The 21,648-nt window shown below is 51.2% G+C and overlaps 1 protein-coding gene across 2 annotated transcripts; it reads left to right on the forward strand.

The window, feature by feature from the left end:
* The first annotated feature begins 209 nt into the window (after positions 1–209).
* ING5 (inhibitor of growth family member 5) lies at positions 210–21,219 on the forward strand. Of its 2 annotated transcripts, none has more exons than XM_059393941.1 (8): positions 210–530; positions 2,795–2,866; positions 5,507–5,673; positions 7,124–7,235; positions 7,406–7,496; positions 17,276–17,411; positions 17,574–17,635; positions 19,459–21,219. In XM_059393941.1, the coding sequence occupies exons 1-8, from the start codon at positions 494–496 to the stop codon at positions 19,499–19,501; spliced, it is 720 nt and encodes a 239-aa protein (XP_059249924.1). In that variant the 5' UTR covers positions 210–493; the 3' UTR covers positions 19,502–21,219. The 2 variants fall into 2 exon arrangements, with proteins under 2 accessions (XP_059249924.1, XP_059249923.1); XM_059393940.1 differs by having other exon boundaries at positions 212–530; positions 7,403–7,496.
* The last annotated feature ends 429 nt before the right edge of the window (positions 21,220–21,648 follow it).

Here is a 21,648-nt window from a genome sequence, read left to right on the forward strand (position 1 = left end):
CAGGTTTCGGGGAAGCTCACGAGGGCACCCTCCGTTGAAGCACGCATCTCTAGCGCCGAAGCCGCTACCGCAGCGGCTCGGGCGAGCGGTGCCCTGAGCCTCGGGGGCCCGGCCCCTCCCCCGCACCCGCACTCCACCCGCACGTGCGCCGCCGGCCGCTGCAGGCCCCGCGCCGCACACCCCGCCCGTCCTCCCGGGGAGGGGGCGGGAACCTGGGGCCGCGGCCACGCGTGCAGGGACGTGCACCCAGGACGTAGCGGAGTCCCCAGACCCCGCTGCCCCCCGCGTCTGACCCAGGGCCCCGACCCGCTCCCGCGCGACGCTGTGCGCAGCCCGCCGGCCGGAAGCTGGGGGGCGGATCCACACGGCGCCCCGCCCCGCCTGGCGGGCCAATCAGCGCCCGAGGTTCATTAATACTGAAGGCACCGGCCCCGCCTCCGCCCCTTGCGGCACCGCCCGCCCGCGCAGACCCAGAGCGCGGCCGCGGACGAAGATGGCGACCGCCATGTACTTGGAGCACTACCTGGACAGTAAGCACCCTTCGCGGCCCTCTGGCCCGGCGCCCGCGCAAGGCCTCCCCACGCGGGCCCACCCCGCGGGCACCAGGTGCCGCGCGCGGACCTCGAGGGCTCGTTAGGGCGGTAGGGGCGGTCCGGCAGCGGCGGGGGCGGCGGGGGCGCGCGCCGGGCGGGGCGGGGCCGCAGGGAGGTGCGCGCGGGGGGCGCGGCGCGGGGTCCTACCGTCACGGCCGCGCCAATTCCAGGTGCGTCACGGGGAGGCGGGGGCCGGTGCGCTCTGGGCGGAGCTTGCGTTACATGGCCCCGCCCTCCCCATCTAGGCCCCGCCCTCCCCGGCTAGGCCCCGCCCTTGGTCCTGGTCTCAGCGGCCGCTCCGCCCTCCCCGCCGTCGGCCCCTCCCGGACAAGTCCCGGCTCACGGCCCCGCTCCGCCCTTCCCAGCCCCCTCCGCTCTCCTGGCCCCACTCCCACCCTAGGGCCCCGCCCCGCCCCCACCGCGCAGTCGGGCTAGGGTAATCGGGCGCGGGTGTTCGGGCGCAAGTCGTCGACCTCAGCAGCCTCGGACGCTGGGCCGTGCTTGGGGGGGGGGCTCCGGGTCTGCGATGTGGGGGAGGTCTCCAGCCTGGGTTCTGTGCCGGCTCGTGCGGTGACCTGGGAGTTGGAGAAGATAACTGGCGTGGGCGGTCCCCTAGGGTGCCCGTCCTTCCGCGTGGCCTTGGTGGGAGGGGACTGGCGGGGCTGGTGTTGAGCCCAGGGATGGTCACCACGGAAAGCGGTCTGGGAGGTGCTTCCTGCAGGCGTCCTTTTGTCTACATGCAGCTCAGCTTGGGTCCTCCCGAGAACTCCTGAGCAGATGGGGAAATGCAGGCCGCAAAGGCCAAGTAGCTTATCAATGTCATGCATTCGACAGCGGAAAGCCCGCGTTTGAACGCTGCTGATCTGGATCTGATCTGGATCTGGCTCTGGCTGTGGTTGGCCTTGGCGGGGGGCTGGGCTGGGCGCTCTGGAGCTCTGTGTTGCAGTAGGAATATGCACGGTTATTGGTACCTGCCTCTCCTGCCGGTTGGGAGTGAGCCACTGCCCTGCGGGACACGGTGGGGTTCAGCTCTCCCCAGGGTGGTTGCCAGTCCAAGCCTGAGCCATGGGGGAGTCCTGGTGGGAGAGCACTAAAAAGGGGAGGCCTTTCCCTGCCATTGTCACTACTGTGCTGTCATGTCTGTTGGGGAGCTCTGTGGCTTCCCTTCTCTGTCCCAGTACCTACCCAGTGAGCCCTATGAGGACACTTGGAGGTTTGTGGATTCCATCATGCATGGGGCACCTGTGTGAAGGCTCAGGATGGAGGTGACTGCTTGATTTTTGAACACTTGCTGTGTGCTAAACCTTGGTCCTCATTTTCCTGGAACTTATTTCCAAATGGGGCAAATGGATTTTTAAAACTAAGCAAATTAAGGGGCATGAAGGAGCCCAGCAGGTTGTGAGAGACCAGGGGTGGCACTGTCCCGCAGAGCCCAGGATAGAACCAAACAGGGAGGTCCTTGGGGAGACTGTGGTGAGCCTTGAGGCTGGGGAGGGCCTGTGTGCCATTCTCTGGGTGAGCTGGGCAGCTGTCAACTGTGCAGACAGGCTGGAAGGCTGGCCTGGAGCAGGGGGATGGAAGCGCAGTGTGGAAGGCAGTGTGGCCTGGGGTACTCTACCTATGCTGGCCAGCGTGGTCTGTTTAATTTGAAATTAATGAAACTTGAGCAAATGCAAAGTTTAGTCCCTCAGTCATATTAGCCCCATTTCAGGTGCCCAGCAGCCCCACGGCCAATGCCTTCTGTGTTGTGTAGCTCAAATATCCTGTCTCCTTGCATGAAATACACTACACAGCACTGGCCTGCTCCACCCTGTGCACTGGGTGTTTGAATAAGGCTGGGGTGGGGGAGATCAAACAGACCCCAGGGCTTTGGTCTTACCTGCTGTGGGGGAGTATTGAGAGGGGAGGACTCGCTGGAGGTGTAGGATGGAAGGGTCACACGGGCCATCTTCCTAGCCTCTGCTTGCAGCTCAAGGGTAAGTCCTCCTTTAACTTTTCCAGCTTCCAACACCCTCTGAAGCCTGTCAGTCTTATCAGAGTTTCATACCCATCCCCCCAAAAAAGATACGTTAATCCTTCTGTTCCCCAAATCCTCACAGAAACAGAAAATGAAGTGAGCTTATTATTTGTAGACTTTAGGTATAAAGTCTGGAAGGCAGGTTTTGTCCTGCTGCTGAGAAGTACACTTCTCTGTGTTTCAGGCATCGAGAACCTTCCATGTGAGCTTCAGAGGAACTTCCAGCTCATGCGAGAGCTGGACCAGAGGACAGAAGGTAGGTCCAGGCTCTTTAGTCCAGCCTGTGGTGGGCCCTGGCAGCTGGGAGAGGTGACCCTGCTCCCCCAGGGCCCCAGGGCAGTGGGGCTGCAGCCCAGCCTTCAGCTTTGGGCCTTGGCTTATGTCTTATGGATGGTGTTGACGCTTTAAAATTCGACTTAGTGTTTTGGGTTCTGACACATCTTCCTGTGGCATCTTCACAGCTGTCGTGGATTCCTCATTCCCTTTCCTTTCTTTTAAAAGGTTTTCTGGTTTCAAACTATGTATACATAGTTAAAAAAAATTTTTTTTAAGATTTTATTTATTTGAGGGCACCTGGGTGGCTCAGTGGGTTAAGCTGCTGCCTTTGGCTCAGGTCATGATCTCAGGGTCCTGGGATCGAGTCCTGAATCGGGCTCTCTGCTCAGCAGGGAGCCTGCTTCCCTCTCTCTCTCTCTCTGCCTGCCTCTCCGACTACTTGTGATTTCTCTCTGTCAAATAAATAAATAAATAAAATCTTTAAAAAAAAAAAAGATTTTATTTATTTGAGAGAGAGAGAGCAAGAGAGGGGAGAAGGTCAGAGGGAGAAGCTGACTCCCTGTGGAGCCAGGAGCACAATGTGGGACTCGATCCTGAGACTCTGGGATCACGACTTGAAGGCAGTTGCTTAACCAACTGAGCCACCCAGGCGCTCCTCAAATTATGTACACATGGTTTAAACAGATAGCACTTTGCAGTCTTCTGGTATTTAGCTCCCTGTTTCTAAACATCCTGGTTTTGCTGCTGTTTCTTACTTTATATCCCTTTTGCTTTGGTCTTTATTCTGTTACTGTGGAATATGAAGGTTAGATCCCCCCACCCCCACCGTTTCCTGGCGCCATGGTGTAGACTCTGAGTCTGCTGTAGACCAGGGATGGCGTTTCCTTCAGGACCCCATGGCAGTGGCTTGCACCTGGGCCACATTTCGTGCTCTGCTTGTGTGACCTTTTTCTGAATAACTGTTTTTCTTAGCGCTCAGAATTGCTTTGTTTTCTGTATTCCATATGCATTCCCCATGTTCACTGTGTCTGCCACACGAGGTGTTCTGCCAGTCCCGAGTTCGCCCTCCTCACCAGACCTTTCTGCTGGAGCCTCCCATCCTGTGGCTTTTGTCTAGGCCAATGGCTGGGGCACTGTCTCTGCTCATCTTTGGGGCAGTACTCTGATTCCTGTGTTGTAAACATCCTTTCTTGACAACTTGCATTACTGGAGTCTTACCTGCATTAGCTCCCTGAAACACGGTACATGGGAAGGTAGATTTCTTAGAACGCTCTATGTCTGAAAACGTGCTTACATCACGATTGATGAACACTTTGGCTGGGTATAGAATTCCAGCTTGAAAATCATTTTACCTCAGCATGTGGAAGGTGCTGTTGCGTTGTCTCCCAGCTTCCCTGTTGCCCTGAGAGATCTGCTCCTGTTCGCATTCCTCACCCTTGATACATGTGCTCTTCTTTCCTTTCCTGTTTAGCAGCTCTTGGGCTGCTGTCTTTGAACCTGAGGTTTCATGTTTTGTGGCCATGTGCTTGGGCATGGGTGATTTTTCATTCATTGTGCCTTGCACATGTTTTGTAAGATCAGAATAGCTGTGTTTTTTTCACTGAGCTACAATCACCTGACAGATACAGAGAATTCTGTTATTGTGAAATACAGCATTTGTGTTCAGGAATAAGCGTAAGTGTTTGTCCATTGCTTAACAAGCTGCACCTTGCAGACCTCTCCCGGGATGGAGCAATGGGGCTTCTGGTACCTGGGGCCCTGTGTAACCCTAGTGTGCCATCCCTCCGCCAAGGGGCTCCCACCCTCAGTTTCCTCTGCAGCATGTTTTCTTACCTTCCTAAACCAAAGAGTTCTCAGTTGTATGTGTCCGTCCTTAATATGGATGGTGTCTCCCTGTGTGTCATCCTTCATGTCTTGCTTTTGTGGCTCACTGCTGCCTTCTGTGGGAAGAATCCCCGTGGCTGTGTGCTGTTGGTTTGCTGTGTGAATGGACCACAGCATCTCAGTCTGTTTTACTGTGGATTGCACATTGAGCTTGTTTCCTGTTGTCTGCACTGATGAATATTTTCCTGTATGTGTCCTAAATCTGGGGGGTGTGTATTGAAGAGTAGAACACCAGGTTGTAGCCAAGGTGAGCCCATGATTTGCTATTCCAACAGGGGATGTTGGGAATCCGAGAGGTCAGAATGCATCCTTTCTGGGAGGGCGGTTGCACATTGAACCGTCCTGGGTGTGCTGCCCAGGCTGTGGCGTCCACATGTCCCCTAGTGTTGGGCTGTCTGCTGAAGGCATGCCTGCCGTGCTCCCACTAGCGTTCAGCCAGCCCCTTCTTTGCTGCAGCTTGGCTTTTTATTTTATTTTATTTTTTTAAGATTTTATTATTTGACAAAGAGGGAGAGAGAGAGAGAGTGCACACAAGCAGGGGGAGTGGCAGAGCGAGAGGGAGAACAGGCTTCCTGATGCGGGACTCGATCCCAGGACTCTGAGATTGTGATCTGAGCTGAAGGCAGATGCTCCACCCACTGAGCCACCCGGCACCCTGCAGCTCAGCCTTGTTCAGCTTTACTTGCTAGTGTAGAATCTCTTGTAGAGACTAGCTTTTCCCCCATTTCTGTGTCAGATAAGAAAGCCGAGATTGACATCCTGGCCGCAGAGTACATATCCACGGTGAAGACCCTTTCTCCAGACCAGCGTGTGGAGCACCTGCAGAAGATCCAGAGTGCCTACAGCAAGTGCAAGGAGTACAGTGACGATAAGGTGCAGCTGGCCATGCAGACCTACGAGATGGTGAGAAGGCAGGGCAGGAGTCGGGTGGGGGGTTCGGGCTCTGCCCTGTCACTCGGGAAGGGGCCTGGGGCTCAGAGGCCGTGTGTGCCAGGTGGGCTCAGGCTTTGATGGGGAGATGCTTCTTGAGGAAGCAAGTACTGGAGTGTCCTTTGCAGGGACTGTCATCCTGCAGTTTGGTTTCCATGCCCTCTGTGTTTGTGTGTTTGGACGCTTTAGTGACTCTAAGTTTTTGTGTGTTTTTAATGCTTCTTTTTGTCAGCTCTAGGTCAAGTACTAGAATTTGTCGTGTCCAGTTTTCTCTCAAGTAGCTTTGTGTGGGGCTCCCATGGGGCACAAGCAGTTGTCCTGTGATGCACATCAAGTTGTGTAGTGAAGGAAGGCCTGCATGCTGTCCCCTGACTCCATTCCCTATCCCCTGAGAAAAAACGGGAATTTTTTAAAAAACCCGAATTAAGTTGTAGCTAAGAAGGAATACTAAAAAAGGAGAACGTAATGCTTATCTTTGGGGTTTTGATGCCCCAAAGCGCTGAATCTTTTTTTTTCCTTTTTTAAGATTAATATATTTACTTGAGAGAGAGCACGTGTGCACGGATAAGGGGATGAGGGTGGTGGGGAGAGGCAGAGGCAGAGGGAGGACCTACAGCAGATTCCTTCCTGAGCCTGACAGCACGGGGCTTGATCCTAAGACCCCGAGATGATGACCTGAGGCGAAATCAAGGATCAGATGCTTAACCAACTGAGCCCCCAGGTGCCCCTGACAAGCGCTGGATCTCTACAATAAGCAGCCTGCTTTTTAAGAGTTAGGTTTCAGCAGTTGTCAGACACATTCAGGTTTTCTCTGAGTCATAATAGGGTTTGAGATTGGAGCTTGTTTCCTGACAAGGATTGGTAGAGACAGTGACGCTTGGTGTGGCTTAATGGGTTCATTGCTGTGAGCCCACTGAGTGAAGGGACGCCTTGTGTTGCATCCTTGTGAAGTCCTGGCAGTCTCCCTGGAGGCCGCCTTTGTTGGGCGGTGTGGTCACTGTCATATTCCCGTGCTTCGGCCATTGCCTTTTCTTTCTTCTTTCTTCTATCTTGTCCTAAATACAGTGTTAGAGGCCTTTTCTGTCAGAACCTGTATGTTCTTCAGATTTTTGAACTCGGGTTAAGTTAGGGTTCAGTATTATATGTCCTCATCCCCATTCCATTGCATTTCCCAGCTCCTTTTCTCATTATTGTCTCCCTTCATGGTTTTCCTGAGTAGGATTTCTTCTGTGGAGCTGTCAAAACGTGGGGACAAAGACTCTTCATAAACTGAGATAGTGGACCTTGTTTTAGGAGCTTTCTTTGTTGAAAACCCAAGTAAAGGGCAGGAAAGTACTTCCTGGTTGGTTTCCAGTGTATTTGGGATTCCTGAGGTGTTCTGCTTTCATTTTTAAGTAAGACTTGTGAGCATCCTTCTCGGTAGGTGGATAAACACATCCGAAGGCTTGATGCAGACCTGGCACGCTTCGAAGCGGATCTGAAGGACAAGATGGAGGGCAGTGACTTTGAAGGCTCCGGAGGACGAGGGTTAAAAAGCAAGTCTGTTAAGTTTTTTTTTTTATTTTGTTACTGTTATCTATGGAGTTTTGAAGAGTTTTGGTGATAAACATGTCAGGAACATTATGGGAAGTATATTTGAGTAACTCCTGTGTCCTGCTTTCGTGAATTTCTTGAGGGTAATTGGGGTTTTATTGTCTTTCAGAAGGTCGGGGTCAGAAAGAAAAAAGAGGCTCCCGGGGTCGTGGCAGGAGGACCTCAGAGGAAGATACTCCAAAGAAAAAGAAGCATAAAGGAGGGTGAGAGGCTCTTTTCCTTGTCTCTTTCTCTCCAAAGATTACTTAGCATTAGTATTTCCTTAGCATCTAGAAACACCAATGGCAGCTAACAGCGAGGACGTGCTTCCTGCATGCCCGCGGTGGGTGTAGTTCTGCATGCTTTCCACGGGCTGGCTCCGGCTCCGGCTTCGGCTCCGGCTCTGGCTCCGGCTCCAGCTGTGCTCGGCAGCCCAACGGGGTTCCCAGGGAGCACGACCAGCCCTAGGGTTCTCAGCTCCTGCGCGGGGGAGCTGGGTTTGCGCTGGGCGGTCCGACTCCACAACCCACGCTCTTAGCCACTGTGTGTCCTGCCTCTCGAGAGACACTATATTTATTGACAGTTCAGGCTAAGCCACGCTTTAACAGCTAAATATATAGCTGTCCATTGTTTTATGTATAAATATATATTTTGGATATATTTGTTATTAAGTTGCATGACTGCATTTATTAAATATATGTATTATTTACCTTGAACTTCAGAATATTTCATTTAAAGCTTTCTCCTACCTGCTCCCCGCCAACCCCCAAGCTACTGTGTTGCTTCACAGAAGTGATTTTTAGAGTACAGAGAAAACAGTAAAGCATCTGGTGACTTCCGTGGAGGTGGTTTTCACAGTTAGGGGGAGACCTCAGAGAGTCTTTCTTGACCAAAAAAAGGGAGAAGTTTTGGTTCTTAAAGGTGGTGTTTAAACTTTTAAGAAAAACTCCAGATACCATCTTGCAGTATACAAACGCAGAACAAACATGTAGTTTAATGAACTCCTCTGAGGCACATCCTTGTCTGTCACTGACTACTGCCAGAATCACTTTTATGTACCCTGTTGAAATCATAACCTCCTTCCTCTACCCCAAGTGAACATGACCCAGACTTATGCCATTTTTATGCCCATTCTTTGTAGTTTTGTTCCCAGCATGTACATTCCTGGACACTATAGTTTAATCTTGCTCTTTTTTTTTAACCTTTTAGTTAATTTTATTAAGGAATAATTTATATACAATAAAATATTCTTATTTTAAGTTTACAGTTCAGTGCTGTATTCAGTTTTTTTAAAGTTATGGAACTATTGAGCCTTTCCATTTCTTCTTGAGTCAGTTTTGGTAATCTCTATCTTTCAAGGAATTGGTTGTTTCATGAGTCATCAGATTTATTCACATCAGATTATTAATAATGTCACACAATCGTTTTTCTGTTGTAGGATCTGTAGTGATGATTCCTCTTTCAGACCTGATGTTGATAATTTATGTTTTCTCTCATTTTGTCTTGATCTTCACACAGAATTAGATTTTGGCTTCATTGGTTTTTATGTTTTCTCTATTGTTTGTTTTCTATTTCATTGATTTCTGCTCATATATTTTTTGGGGGGGTGGGGCAGAGGGAGAGAGAGAGAATCTTGGGCTCCATGCCCAGCATAGAGCCTGATGCAGAGCTCAGCCTTATGACCCTGAGATCATGACCTGAGCCCAAATAAAGAGTCAGATACTTAACCTACTGAGCCACCCATGTGCCCCTATTTCTGCTCATATTTTTATTTTTAATTCCCACTACTTGGATTTACTTGGCTTTTTTTTTTCCCAGCTTTTTAAGGTGGAAGTTGCTTAGATCAGTGATTTTCGTACTTTCGTCTTTTCTAATATAAGTATTTAAAGCTATAAATTTTCTTCTAGTTACTATTTTAGCATATCCCAAAAATTTGGATATGCTGTATTTTTATTTTTATTCCATTCAAAATATTTTAAAAATTCCTTTGTGATTTTTCTTTGACTCATAACTTATGTAGAAGTGTGTTCTCAGCTTCCCAATAATTTGGGATTTTCCAGGTAGCTCTCTGATCTCATTTTTTAAGTTAATTCTGCTATGATCAGAGAATATCATAAATAGAAATAATCTGAAATTGATTAAGAGTTGTGTTATGGTTTATGGTCTAGTCTTCCTATATATTCCTTATACCCTAGAAAAGAATGTCATGTTTTACTGTTTTGGGTGGAGAGTAGCTGTCAATCAGAAAGCTTGGTTGGTAGTGTTGTTGGTCTTCTGTATCCTTACTGATACTCGTTTATTCGATTGATAAATTGCTAAGGGAAGAATGTTGAAGTCTCCCAACTCTAACTATGGACTTGTCTGTTTCTCCTGTCAGTTTTGCTTCACATTTTAAAGCTATGTTACTAGTTGTTACCTTCACATTTAGGTTTTTCTAAAAATAGCTGACTACTTCATTGTTACGAAGTGTCTTCCTTTTTTATTTCTTGTATTATTCTTTGTTTCGAAGTCTACTTGGTCTGATATTATGATGATCACTCCAGTTGTCTTATGATGAGTTTTGGCATGGTGGAGCTTTTTCCTTTTTCTTCCTTTTTTTTTTTTTTTAAAGATTTTATTTATTTATCAGAGAGAGAGAGCGAGAGAGAGCGCGTGCACGCACAAGCAGGCAGAGGCAGAGAGAGCAGCAGGCTCCCTGCTGAGCCAGGAGCCTGATGCGGGACTCAATCTCATAACCCTGCGATCATGACCTGAGCCGAAGAAATCGGCTTAACTGAGTGAGCCACCCAGGTATCCCTTTACTTTCAACATATTTTTGTTTTTGTATTTAGAGTGGGTTTCTTGAAATCAGCAAAGTTGGGTCTTGCTTTTTTTTATCTAGTCTGAGAATTGCTGCCTCTTTTTTACTGCAATATTTACAGTCTCAGATTTATTTATTTTTAAACAAAATTTTTTTGTCATTTCCTAAAACCTGATCAGTTTTTGAACTTTTTTTTTTTTAAAGATTTTACTTATTTATTTGACAGAGAGAGATGACAAGCAGGCAGAGAGAGAGGAGGAAGCAGGCTCCCTGCTGAGAGAGCCCGATGCAGGGCTCGATCCCAGGGCCCTGAGATCATGACCTGAGCCGAAGGCAGTGGCTTAACCCACTGAGCCACCCAGGCGCCCCTACAGTCTCAGATTTAATACAATTCCTGATACGACTGGATTTAAATTTACCCTCTTGCTGTTAGTTGTCTCTGCTTTTTCTTATTTTAGTGTCATTTAGATTAATTAGGTTTTTTTTTTTTAAAGATTTTATTTACTTATTTGACAGACAGAGACCACAAGTAGGCTGAGAGGCAGAGAGAGAGGAGGAAGCAGGCTCCCCGCTGAGCAAAGAGCCTGATCCCAGGACCTTGGGATCATGACCTGAGCCAAAGGCAGAGGCTTTAACCTACTGAGCCACCCAGGCGCCCCTAATCAAATATTTTTTAGTGTTTTTTCCCCATGGACTGTTCTAGTATGTACACCCTGTTCATTATGTGAACTTCCAATGATATTACGCTATTTCATGTTTAGTGTAAGGTCCAACCCAAGTATTTTTACCTCCTGTCCTTTGTGCTTTTGTCAAAAGTTTTACTTCTACGCATGATATAAGCCTCAAAACACGTTCTTATTTTAGGTCTAAACCATTATTATATTAAACAGATTTTCAAACGTTTATTGTCACTCTACGCACATACCATTTCCACTGCTTTTGTTTCATTATGTAGATGCAGATTTTCCTCTGGTGTCATCTCTTTCCTGCCTAAAGAACTTACTTTAACATTGTTTTATAGTGCAGGGCTGTTGGTGATGATGAATGTCCTCAAATATTTTCTCTGAAAATGTCTATTTTATCTCCTTTTTTGAAGGATGTTATTGATGGATATAGAATTTTAGATTGACTTTTTTCTTCTAGCGCTTAAGATGTCCTATTGTCTTTCATCTTGAATTGATTCTGATGAGAAATTAGTGATAATTTTTATATTTGATTTTTTTATATGTAAGTGGCTTTATTTATTTTTGCTGCTTCTAAGATTTCCAATCAGTAATTTGATTTTTAATAACTTAATTATGATTTGTTCTGGCGTGGGTTTTTTTTTAATGTGTATTCTGCTTGGAGCTCATTGAGTTTCTTGGAACTGCTGGTTTATATTTTGTATCAAATTTGGAAATTTTTCAGACATTCATTCTTAAAATAGTTTTTTCTGCTCTCTTTTTGTCTTTTTATTGGACTCACATTACATGTACATTAGCTTGATATTTTCTCACAGTTCACTGAGGCTCTGCTTATTTTTTTGGCCACTGTTTTTCTTTCTATGTGTCTGGTTAGTTTGTGTTTGGATAGTTTCTATTACTTTATCTTCAAGTCTTTTCTTCTTTGATGGATATAATCTTATATCCATCTAATTTAATCTTAATTTAATCTTAGTTTCCTTTAGTGAATCTTCCACTTAAGAGATTCTTTTAAAGAAGTTCTTTTTTTTTTTTTTTAAATTATTTATTTATTTGACAGAGAGAGCAATCACAAGTAGGCAGAGAGGCAGTCAGAGAGAGAGGAGGAAATAGGCTCCCTGCTGAGCAGAGAGCCCAATGTGGGCCTCGATCCCAGGACCCTGGGATCATGACCTGAGCTGAAGGCAGAGGCTTTAACCCACTGAGCCACCCAGGCGCCCTAAAGAAGTTCTTTTTATTTCTATTTCATACTTTCTGTTTTTATTACATTTATATTTTTCTTTATGTTTTTGAACACAAGTATTTATAATAGCTTTTTGAAAGATCTTTTCTGAATCTATTTGTTACTTCCAAATATATTTTCTTCTTTTTAAAGACCAGTTTTTTAAGGTATGATTGACATATGGAAAGCTTTACATATTTAACTTATACAATTTGAATAGTTTCGGCAGGTCTGTTTATTAACTGGTTTTTCTCGTGGTTGAAGCATTTTTCTGCTTCTTCACATGTCTAGTGATTTTCCATGGGATGTTAGTGTGAATATTACGTTGTTGAGTGTCTGCATTTTGTTGTCTTTGGTTCGTGAGTATTGAATTTTTTTTTTTTTTCTAATTTTTGTTCAGTGGTTTAATCACCTGTGGATCAACTTGATCCTTCATGACTCGTTTTTTTTTTTTTTTTAAGATTTTTTTATCTATTTGAGAGAGAGAAGGAGAGAGGGCATGCAAGCCGGGGTGAAGAGCAGAGGGAGAGGGAGACGTAGGCTCCCTGCTGAGCAGGGGGTCTGAAGTGGGGCTTGATCTTGGGACGCTGGGATCACGACCTGAGCTGAAGGCAGATGATTTACCAATCGAGCCACCCAGGTGCCCTCGCAGGCTCGTTTTTAACCTTTGTAAAAGAACCCTATTTTCTTAAAGGGCCAGATAGTAAATATTCTAGGCTTGCAGGACATATTGTCTTTGTTGTGACCACTCACTTCTGCTGTTTTATATCAAAACCATCCACAAAAAGTGGCTGTGTTTCCATCAGACCTTATTTACAGAGATAGCCAGCCAGCTGCAGGCAGCACTTTGCCAACCTCCAGTTGAGGGTAGCCTGGTTGCTGGAGTTGCTGATGTCATCCTGCTGAGGTGTGGCCCTTCTGGGTTGTCTTCTGAACGCCTGTTGACTGTAGTGTGGCCTCTCCCGGCAGGCTGGCTGGAGCTGTAGCACCACCAAGCCTCTGTTGCTCAGCTCACAGCGCGCCCATGTTCTCTGTCTGGGCTCATGGATTCTCACCCTGGGCACGGCTTAGTTTTTTGTGAAAAACTCAAAGTGATCCCTTTGCAGATTTCTAGAGCACATTCTCTTTACCCTCGTCCTTTACAGCACCTCACCAGCAGATTCCAGCAGCCTTAACCTCCTGGAAATTTGGGGTCTTCCTCCGTTTGACACACTGTGCTGTATTTGGTTCTCCTGTTGGTGGGCTGGGCGTGGGAAGTGCTGCCAGCAAGGCTCACCTTGTTTGTTTACCTTCGCCTGGGGTTGCAGTCCTCAGCTGCCTTTTGTCAGTGTCTGGAAACAGCTGTGTGACATGCTCTGTCCTGTTTTCTAGCTGTTCACAGTAGGATACAAGTTCAGTGCCTGTTGCTAGGTCCCGGTTGGAAGTGGAAGCTTTGTTCTTTTCTTGTGTCGTTAAGCCCTGTTAGTCTCTTTCGTTTGGGTGTTTGTCTCCTTCCCTTTCTTTCTTCATAATTTTCCTTTCAAAGAACCTGGACTGTTTGACTCCTGGCATTTCCCAGGGTTTTGATGTTGCTGACAAGACACGAAACCCCAAGAGCATATCTTCACTAAACATTAAGACAATGCTTCTCCTCATTTGCTCCGGGGATTTGTTTGAATTTAGACTGGGGTCACCTGGTTCCTTGAGCTGGCGCTCTGTGGGTCTGGCGGAGTTGAGCCTCTCCTGAGCTTCTCCTGGGGTTGCAGCCACATTTTCCTGCTCTTTTCCGCATCCCATGGTTCTTCGTATCTGTCTGACTTCAGGGTGCCAGGAGTATGTGGGGTGAGATTTCTCCCCAGGAGTTTCTTTTGCTTTTGGAGCAGGCAAACTGAGCTGCGTGGGGGCTAGAGGCCCTTTGCCTGGGCCTAGTCCCCTCTGATGTCGAAACCTCATGAGGGGAGACCCTCCCCCATTCTTGATGGGAACCCATGGTTTATTTCTCCTTCTTGAAAGGCTCCCTGTGTGGCTGGGCAGCGCTCTGGCAACGCGTAGCTTTCCCGTCCTGTGTCCTGCCTGCCGTGTTGCAGTGGCTGGCAGAGGTCAGGAGGAGGCAGGCCCTTTCCCCAAGAGCACCACACAGATCTTTGCTCAGCCTTCCTGCCCCTCTGCCACAGCTGCAGGGCCTCCGGGTTCAATAAACAGGCTATGGGGTTCCTCCTGCCCTGAGTGTAAGGGTTGCAAGTGTCTGCGGCCATGCTGGCTCGGTGCATCCCCCGGAGCACAGCCAGTCCTTGGCTGAGCCCAGGAGTGGGGCAGCCTGCCAGCTCGGCCACCGCCCCTCCCTTGGCCTGGGTGCTTCTGGCCCATGTCACTCCACAGCTTTGCCAGTGTCTTTAAAACGTGGTCTTAGCAGCTTACTGGGCCTGTTTTCTTGACTTGTAGCTGCAGGGTTCTGAGTCTTCCTGCTCCTTGCTGATCAGAACCCAAAGCACAGTAGCCTCTTATGGAGACAGCAGGTGCCGTCATTGGCCTCCTTCTCACCAGGGGTCCCCTTGTGGGGAACAAGGCCCCAGCCTCCCTGGCGGGGCGTTCACCTGACTGTGCTCAGACCTCATGGTGACCCATGTGTCTTGCCGCTGCCTATGTGGACACACTTGAGATGAACGAGCATGCAGCTTCTCCCTGGACAGAGCTGTGACAGTGCACATTGCCGACCACTGTCTGATGGCGCTGAGGAGGTGGACCGTGTGGCTGCTGCTGCCCCAGCTTTTCTTCCTGGCTGGCTGCAGCTGAGAAGGGGAACTTCGAGGGGGGAGGTATGCAGAGCTCCTTGGCAGGCAGGTTGGGCTGGACTTGGCCCTACTGCGTGAAGTCCTTCTCCACGGCCCCCCAGAGCAGCTGTGCTGCTCCTGTCCTACTGTATGGATGTCGGGACAGCCCAGAGGAGCTCACTGGGGTGACAGGTGTGTGAGGGCAGCATGAGCAGCTCTGGGCCTGCTCGAAGTCTTGCTCTGAAACTGCTCCTCGCAGCGGAGGTTCAGACACTGGAGGGGGGGTCCCTGGGCTGCCTGGGGAGGGGTATCCACTGTGTCTAGGGAAGTGAGCTCAGAGGACACCGCTCGTGCCCAGCATGGCTGACATGGGATTTGTAGCCTGCCTGGTGGGCTTGGCCTCCCTGGGACCTCCTGGCATTCCCTTCCACCCTCCCGCCCCAGAACCCCCTCAGCTGAGACTGGAGGGAGGCAGCCCTTGCACCTGGGGAATGGGGGATCAGGGCTGGTGTCAGCTCGCCGTGTGGTAGTTGAGTCAGGCTTTGCCAGCAGAGCACACAGAGCCGCCGAAGCGCAGTTGGCACATGGAAGGCGCGTGCCCTGAGTGCGCCTGTGGGGGACCCCACACGGGTTGGCACTGAGCATCCAGGTGAGTGCCCGGGGGTGGAAGCCCACTGATGGGAGGGACACATCCAGCAGTGGGTGAGGGTCCCAGAAATCTGCTTGGCAGAACAACTGGGGACCATGTCGCTGCCTGGAGGGTGGCTGAATGCCTGGGGTGTGTGGAGAGCTTGTAAGCATGTGTGAGAGTGTGTGGAGAGCATGTGAGCATGTGTGGAAAGTGTATGCATGTGTGTGGAGAGTATGCGTGTGTGTGGGGAGTGTGTACGCACATGTGAGCGTGTGGGGAGTGCGTGTGAGTGCATGTGGAGCAGGGTACCTTTCTTGATGCATCCAGATTTCAGATAAAAAGAGAAAGCCCTGTCTGTTCCCAGAGACAGACAGCAGCTCAGCTGTGGAGGGCAGAGGCTGCGACAGGCTCTGGAGCCTTAAGGGACATCACTTGCTCCACCCGAGGGGTGGTGCTCTCTGTGTGGGACAGCCACTGGGACAGAAGATGGCGCTCTTGGGGGTGGTCCTGGGACAGGATGGTGCTTTTGTGGGGGTACTAGGACAGAGGATGGTGGGGGCTGCGCTGGGATGGAGGATGGCAGTCTCGGTGGGGGTTGCTGGGACAGAGGACAGTGCGCTGGCGGGGGGGGGCGGGGCCGGAGGATGGCAGTTGGTGGGGGGGGTGACCCCGGGACAGAGGACGGCAGTCGGGGGGTTGCTGGGACAGAGGATGGTGGTCTCGGGGGCGGGGGGGGCACTGGGATGGAGGATGGTGGTCTCTGGAGGGGGTACTGTGATGGAGGATGGTGGTCTCGGGGTGGGGGGTGCTGGGATGGAGGACAGTGGTCTTGGGGTGGTACTGGGATGGAGGACGGTAGTCTCTGGGGGTAGGGGGGCACTGGGACGGAGGACAGCAGTGTGGCATGGAGGCACAGGGCTAAGCCTGGGATCTGACTGTAGAGGCACAGACTGTTTACTGATAGAGAGTTTGGGAGAACAGGGTGGCAGTAGCTTCTGGGACATACCATCAGTGTGCTTCCATGTGACATGCGGCTGTTTCTTAGCTCCCTCTCAAGCTCCTGGTGTGAACTGGCTGTGTCTCCGCGGCAGTTGCATGTTCTTGATTCTGGAGGGGGAGGGAGGGTGGTCTTTCTTTGCCAGTCAGAGCAGAGTGTCTACATTGTTCGGTAGTGGCGGGGTTCTTTGAAGCTGCCAAATCACGGAAAGAGTGAGCACCCCAGCCCTTCACGCTCTCTCGCAGGCGAATGTTCCCTTCAGCTCTCCCCACTGCTCAGCTGCAGGGCTTTGGGCAGCCCACAGGGAGGGAGGCTTGGGCAGGCTGGATTCTGGCTGGGCCACTGGTTCATGATCTAGAGGGGCAGTGGAAGTGGGGAGCAATAGGCCTGCTTCATGGGGGTGGGTGGGTGGCGGCGCCATGTCAGAAATGGCCCGCTGGCAGGTGGGCAGCTGGGGGTGGGAGGGGGTTCCCAAGACTGACAGCTCCAGGAATGGGGAGGGCATCTGGAGATTTCTGCGTTTTGGGGTGAAGGTGCCGTGGGCATGTGTGGGGTGGAGATGTGGTCCTGTGTGTGTGAGTGAAGGCGGCAGGGTCAGTCTTGGTTGAGGTCCAGGGTTCTCCAATGTCATCAACTGGGCGGCTGGTGAGTTGGGGGTGTGTGCCTCCACCGAAGGAGAGGATCCCCAAGAGGCTGGGGAGGGTGGATCTGGGGCAGGGGGGTAAGGGAGCCCAGGAAATAGGTCCTGTCTAGATGGAGGGACAAGACAGAGATGGATTCGTGCCCCCAGAGTGGGGTCAAACCCCAGTGCTGGGTGGTGAGTGCCTCCCCTCACATCCTCTGGGGTGCCTTTGTGCCCCCCTTGTGCCAGGGGCATGCTCCATCCCTGCCCGCCTGTGCTCACGGCCGGGGTTTCCCTGCAGGTCTGAGTTCACCGACACCATCCTGTCCGTGCACCCCTCTGATGTGCTGGACATGCCTGTGGACCCAAATGAGCCCACGTACTGCCTGTGCCACCAGGTGTCCTATGGGGAGATGATAGGCTGCGACAACCCAGACGTGAGTGTGGGCGCTGGCATGGGCTGCGGGTGGGGCCGGCATCCCTGGTAGTGGGGTGGGGGTTGCGGGTGCTGGGCACGGGCTGCGGCCTGGGCCGTGCACCCTGGTGTCTGGCCCATGGAGTACAGGAGTCCTGACTGTGGCCTGCCCTCTACCTTGCAGTGTCCTATTGAGTGGTTTCACTTCGCCTGCGTGGATCTGACCACAAAACCCAAAGGAAAATGGTCAGTATGGGGCGCTGCTCGGTCCTTCCCCGTCTGTGGGGCATCCTACACACCGCTTCCCTCTGAACTGGGCCCCCCAATGCAGTGCTCCTGGTTCTTGGGGCTGAGCTGCTGGGGGGACAGCTGCTGCCCTCCTCATCTGGGGCCAGGTCTCTAATGACATTTGTGAGATTCTTGGAGAGAACAGCTGTTTTGATTCTTTTTTTTTTTTTTTTAAGATTTTATTTATTTGACAGAGAGAGAGACCACAAGTAGGCAGAGAGGCAGGCAGAGAGAGAGAGGAAGGGAAGCAAGCTCCCCGCTGAACAGAGAGCCTGATGTGGAGCTCGATTCCAGGACCCTGAGATCATGACCTGAGCTGAAAGAAGAGGCTTAAGCCACTGAGCCACCCAGGTGCCCCTGTTTTGCCTCTATTTATTGAGGTAGAGATACTCTGAAATACAGGTGTGAAATGGAGAGCTCTTGTCCCTGGAGAAGTTTTGGGAAAAGGCAAAGAGCACAAACATTAAGATGGTTGCAAACTTGGGCACAGGCTGGGCACCTGCTGAGGGGCCTCTGTTGCATTGGGAAGGTGCTTGGAGAGTGTGAGCCCTTTCTTTTCCTGATCCTTGGGTTCAATGGCAGCAGCAGCTTTTGTGTTGTTCTGAGATTTCTGAGGTTTCAATAAAACCCAGGTTTTATTTATCTGTGCTTAGAAGGGATGTATACCCTAAAATGAAATCCTGGAAATCTTGTTCTCCAGAGGAGAGGAGAAAGTCCCAAAGGACAGACTGTGTCATCCCAGGTTTCAGTGGGTGCCAGCAGACCCGGCACCGGGTCACCTCAGGGAGTCTGAGCAGCCATGGGACTCGCCCCTGACAGAGCCCTGCTGCCTGGGCGGGCACCTGAGTGGGAGGTGTGGGGCTGCTGGCCCACCTGTGTGGCAGGTGTGGCTCATGGTGGGGCACGAGGCAGGGAGATTTGGTTTGAGTTGTTTGTGGAAATCTTGGGTGGAAGAGTCCGCAGGTGATGGAAAATCATTTTGCTTCTGGGAGGGCCGTGCAGATGGGGATCCCCCCACCATGTGCTAGAAGCAGGGTAGGACGAGCAGCGTCGGGAAGGCCAGGTGGGCCCCGCCACTGCTGTGTAACTCTGTGTTTCTCTGGGGTCTTTCCAGAAACACAGGGTTCAGGCAGCTTCCCTTTTAAGTAAGCCTGCAGCTCTGACACGTGTTCATGCCGCACAAGTGTTACATAGGCCTGTTTGCTGCGGGGGGGGGGGGGGCTTCGCTTCCTCTGGGGCTGCTGCAGTAGCGTGCTCGGCGGTCACTTCCAGGCACGGACCCAACCCTTGCAAACAGGCCTGGGGCTGGGATGGGCCCATTAGCCGCCTCCTGAGTCAGGAGCCAGGAGAGCCGAGGTGAGAGCAGCGTCCTGCTTGCCCAGGATCACCAGGGAGACCTGGCTAGTCATGCAGGTCCTAGGGCCCATCAGCACGCCTCGCTGCATGTGCCATGCACCGTGCTCCACTGTGCTTGGTCCCCAGTGTGACTGTGGGTGTGACCTCCAGTGTGATCAGTGGTGACCACAGGAGTGCCCAGGGATGACCAGTTAACTTGACTTTGAGGAGCATTCGTGGGCAGAAACAGTCTTCCTCACTGATTTGTATCTGTCGACTCCAGAACATGCTGGCCAGGGTGACTCAGTGGGGTTCCCCTTGCGGGGGTTTCCCAATGCGACAGCTGTGTGCTCTGAGCACTGTCCCCTGGCACTGTCTTGGCGGTCCCGGGGGGCAGGCTGGGGCCTCAGCACCCACAGGGTTGATCCCTGTGTCTTTCTTCTCAGGTTCTGTCCACGGTGCGTTCAGGAAAGGAGGAAGAAGAAGTAAGGTGGATGCCCGGACCAGAAGAGCAAGTTAATATATTCCTTCTTCACGTTGCAATATTTTCTCTTCATTTTAAAACTACCTTGTTTCCAATGATATTTAAGAACTCAGTGGCCAGTTGTAATTCTGGAGACTTCCTAAAACAAACAAGAATCCTCCCGAGCCCTGTTTGCACGAAGAGTGGTCTTACGGGGACTCGTCATGATGACTTTGTTCTGGAGACGTGGTACCGGCTCTGTGCCGGAGAGCTGAGCCTTCCATGGGCGCCGTAGTGGGGACCGTCCAGCCCATGCGCTGCCGTCCCTCTGTAGCTGAGGCGCAAGCCCGCGTGCTCCATCCTGCTTTCCTGGGGCTGCCCCAGCTCGTGGGGCAGCGCATCTGTCCCCTGCGAGGCCTTGCCGGAGTCGTCTGCCGTGTTTGGGCTCTGCACCAGGGCCTATGGCCTGCCTGGGCCAGGTGGGCTCTCCCTAGGGGCGGAGCGCTCTGTTTCACTGTGCACTGCCTGTTTCCGTCTGAGCTCCCCGTTCCCTCTGTGAGGGTTTCATCTTCTGGAGTAGATGGCTCTCTGTCAGCACGCAGCGGTCGTTCCCGTGACTGGCCCACGGGAGCCGTGTGACAGACAGTGGGTGCGCCGTTTCTCTGGGAATTCCTGACGTTTTTACTGTGAAGATCAAATTATCATAACAGCATGGAGATCGTGGGTCTGTGTGTCTGTGAAGTGAGTCCAGTCCAGTGAGACCTGATTTTAAACCTGTTCTGTTGCACATGGGTCGGTCAGCAGCTCCTGTCCAAGGGGACAATGATCATGTGATACGATTTGTGAATTTCTTGTGCCACACAGTCCTGGAATGAAGCTGGCAAACTAGAATGTGTCTTCTGTTTAATCTGCATTCACCAAACCAGTCCTGAACCATGTTTTTGGGAATAGTTGGGGGAAATTACATATGCTTGGTGTGTTGCGATCCATTTGTGATGGTGCGTAGTGTGACTTCTGGGAACATGTGTGGACTTGGAGACCCTCCGGCACACGTCTAAAGGAGTCCGAGGAGTCCTGAAGAAAGGGAACCTGTTTCTGTCCTCGAGGCAGGAAAAGAAATCCAGGAGGCGGTGTCAAGATGTGACATTCCTAACTGATGAAGAATCTTGCCTTCTTTATCAGGAGACCTTCTGGAATGGTGCACCTGCTTCCTGCAGTGACCGTGTCTACCATATGTTCTCGCCTTTTCTTTAATATTTCACTAAGGGCAGGAGATGACGTGGAGAGAAACTTGGGGGACTGTGTCCTGCGTGGCCACTCCTCACCAAGGCTGTTTCCAGTCGGTAAATGAGAGGTGAATGTTAGCTTTGACATCAGAGGGCCGTGAGCCTACATCTGTGGTTCTCGGTGGGTCAGCCCGTGCCCCACGTGCTGTCCCACTGTCCCTTCGGGGCTTCCAGGGCACTGCAGGTGGGGTCAGTTGGAGAGTGCCACCCTTTCGGTCCTGTGCTGCATGGTTAGGGTAGGGGGTCAGCAGCTGGCCTGACGAGCTATCCCAGAGCCAATGCCTTCCTGCTGCCAGAAAGGAGGGGTGGGGGGCTCAGGAGGAGCACCGGCCAGCTCGCGTTCCTCGGTCTCAGTTGTGGCCAAAAACGAGGCTCGTTTGTATTTAGTCACTTAGATTTTTGTTAACACAGGTGTTTAAAGATTGTGGGGAATAAATTGTGGAAAACTGTTTCCTTCACTCTTTTACCAGTCTCTGTGGAGAGGGCAGGTGAGCGCATGAGTTTGTGATGGCCCTTTGGAAGCTGCTTTACTATTTGCACTGCATCTTAGAACACTTCCCGGCTGCCGTCATCACGGGAAACTGGTGCCTAGGGGGTGGCTTGGTTGCTGGCCGGGGTGCCTGGTCCGGGGCCTCGCTTGCAGCACAGGAGGGCCGGCCAACTTCCCTGTGGGGTTTTGGGTGTCACCAGGTTACAGCCCAGCGACCAGCCTTCTTTTTGTAGGTCTCTGTGCCTGCTGTCTCTTGCGTTCACCTCTGTCGGTTACATAAATATCCCTGGAACAACATGGGTAGGTAGAGCTTTGGAGAAGACAAGACGTGAGCAGAATAGGAAGATTCCCTACCCAGAACACTGTTTGTGTCAACACGGATCCGCTGCCCCTTCCT

The sequence above is a fragment of the Mustela nigripes genome, chromosome 3, assembly GCF_022355385.1.
Source record: "Mustela nigripes isolate SB6536 chromosome 3, MUSNIG.SB6536, whole genome shotgun sequence".
Classification (NCBI taxonomy): domain Eukaryota; kingdom Metazoa; phylum Chordata; class Mammalia; order Carnivora; family Mustelidae; genus Mustela; species Mustela nigripes.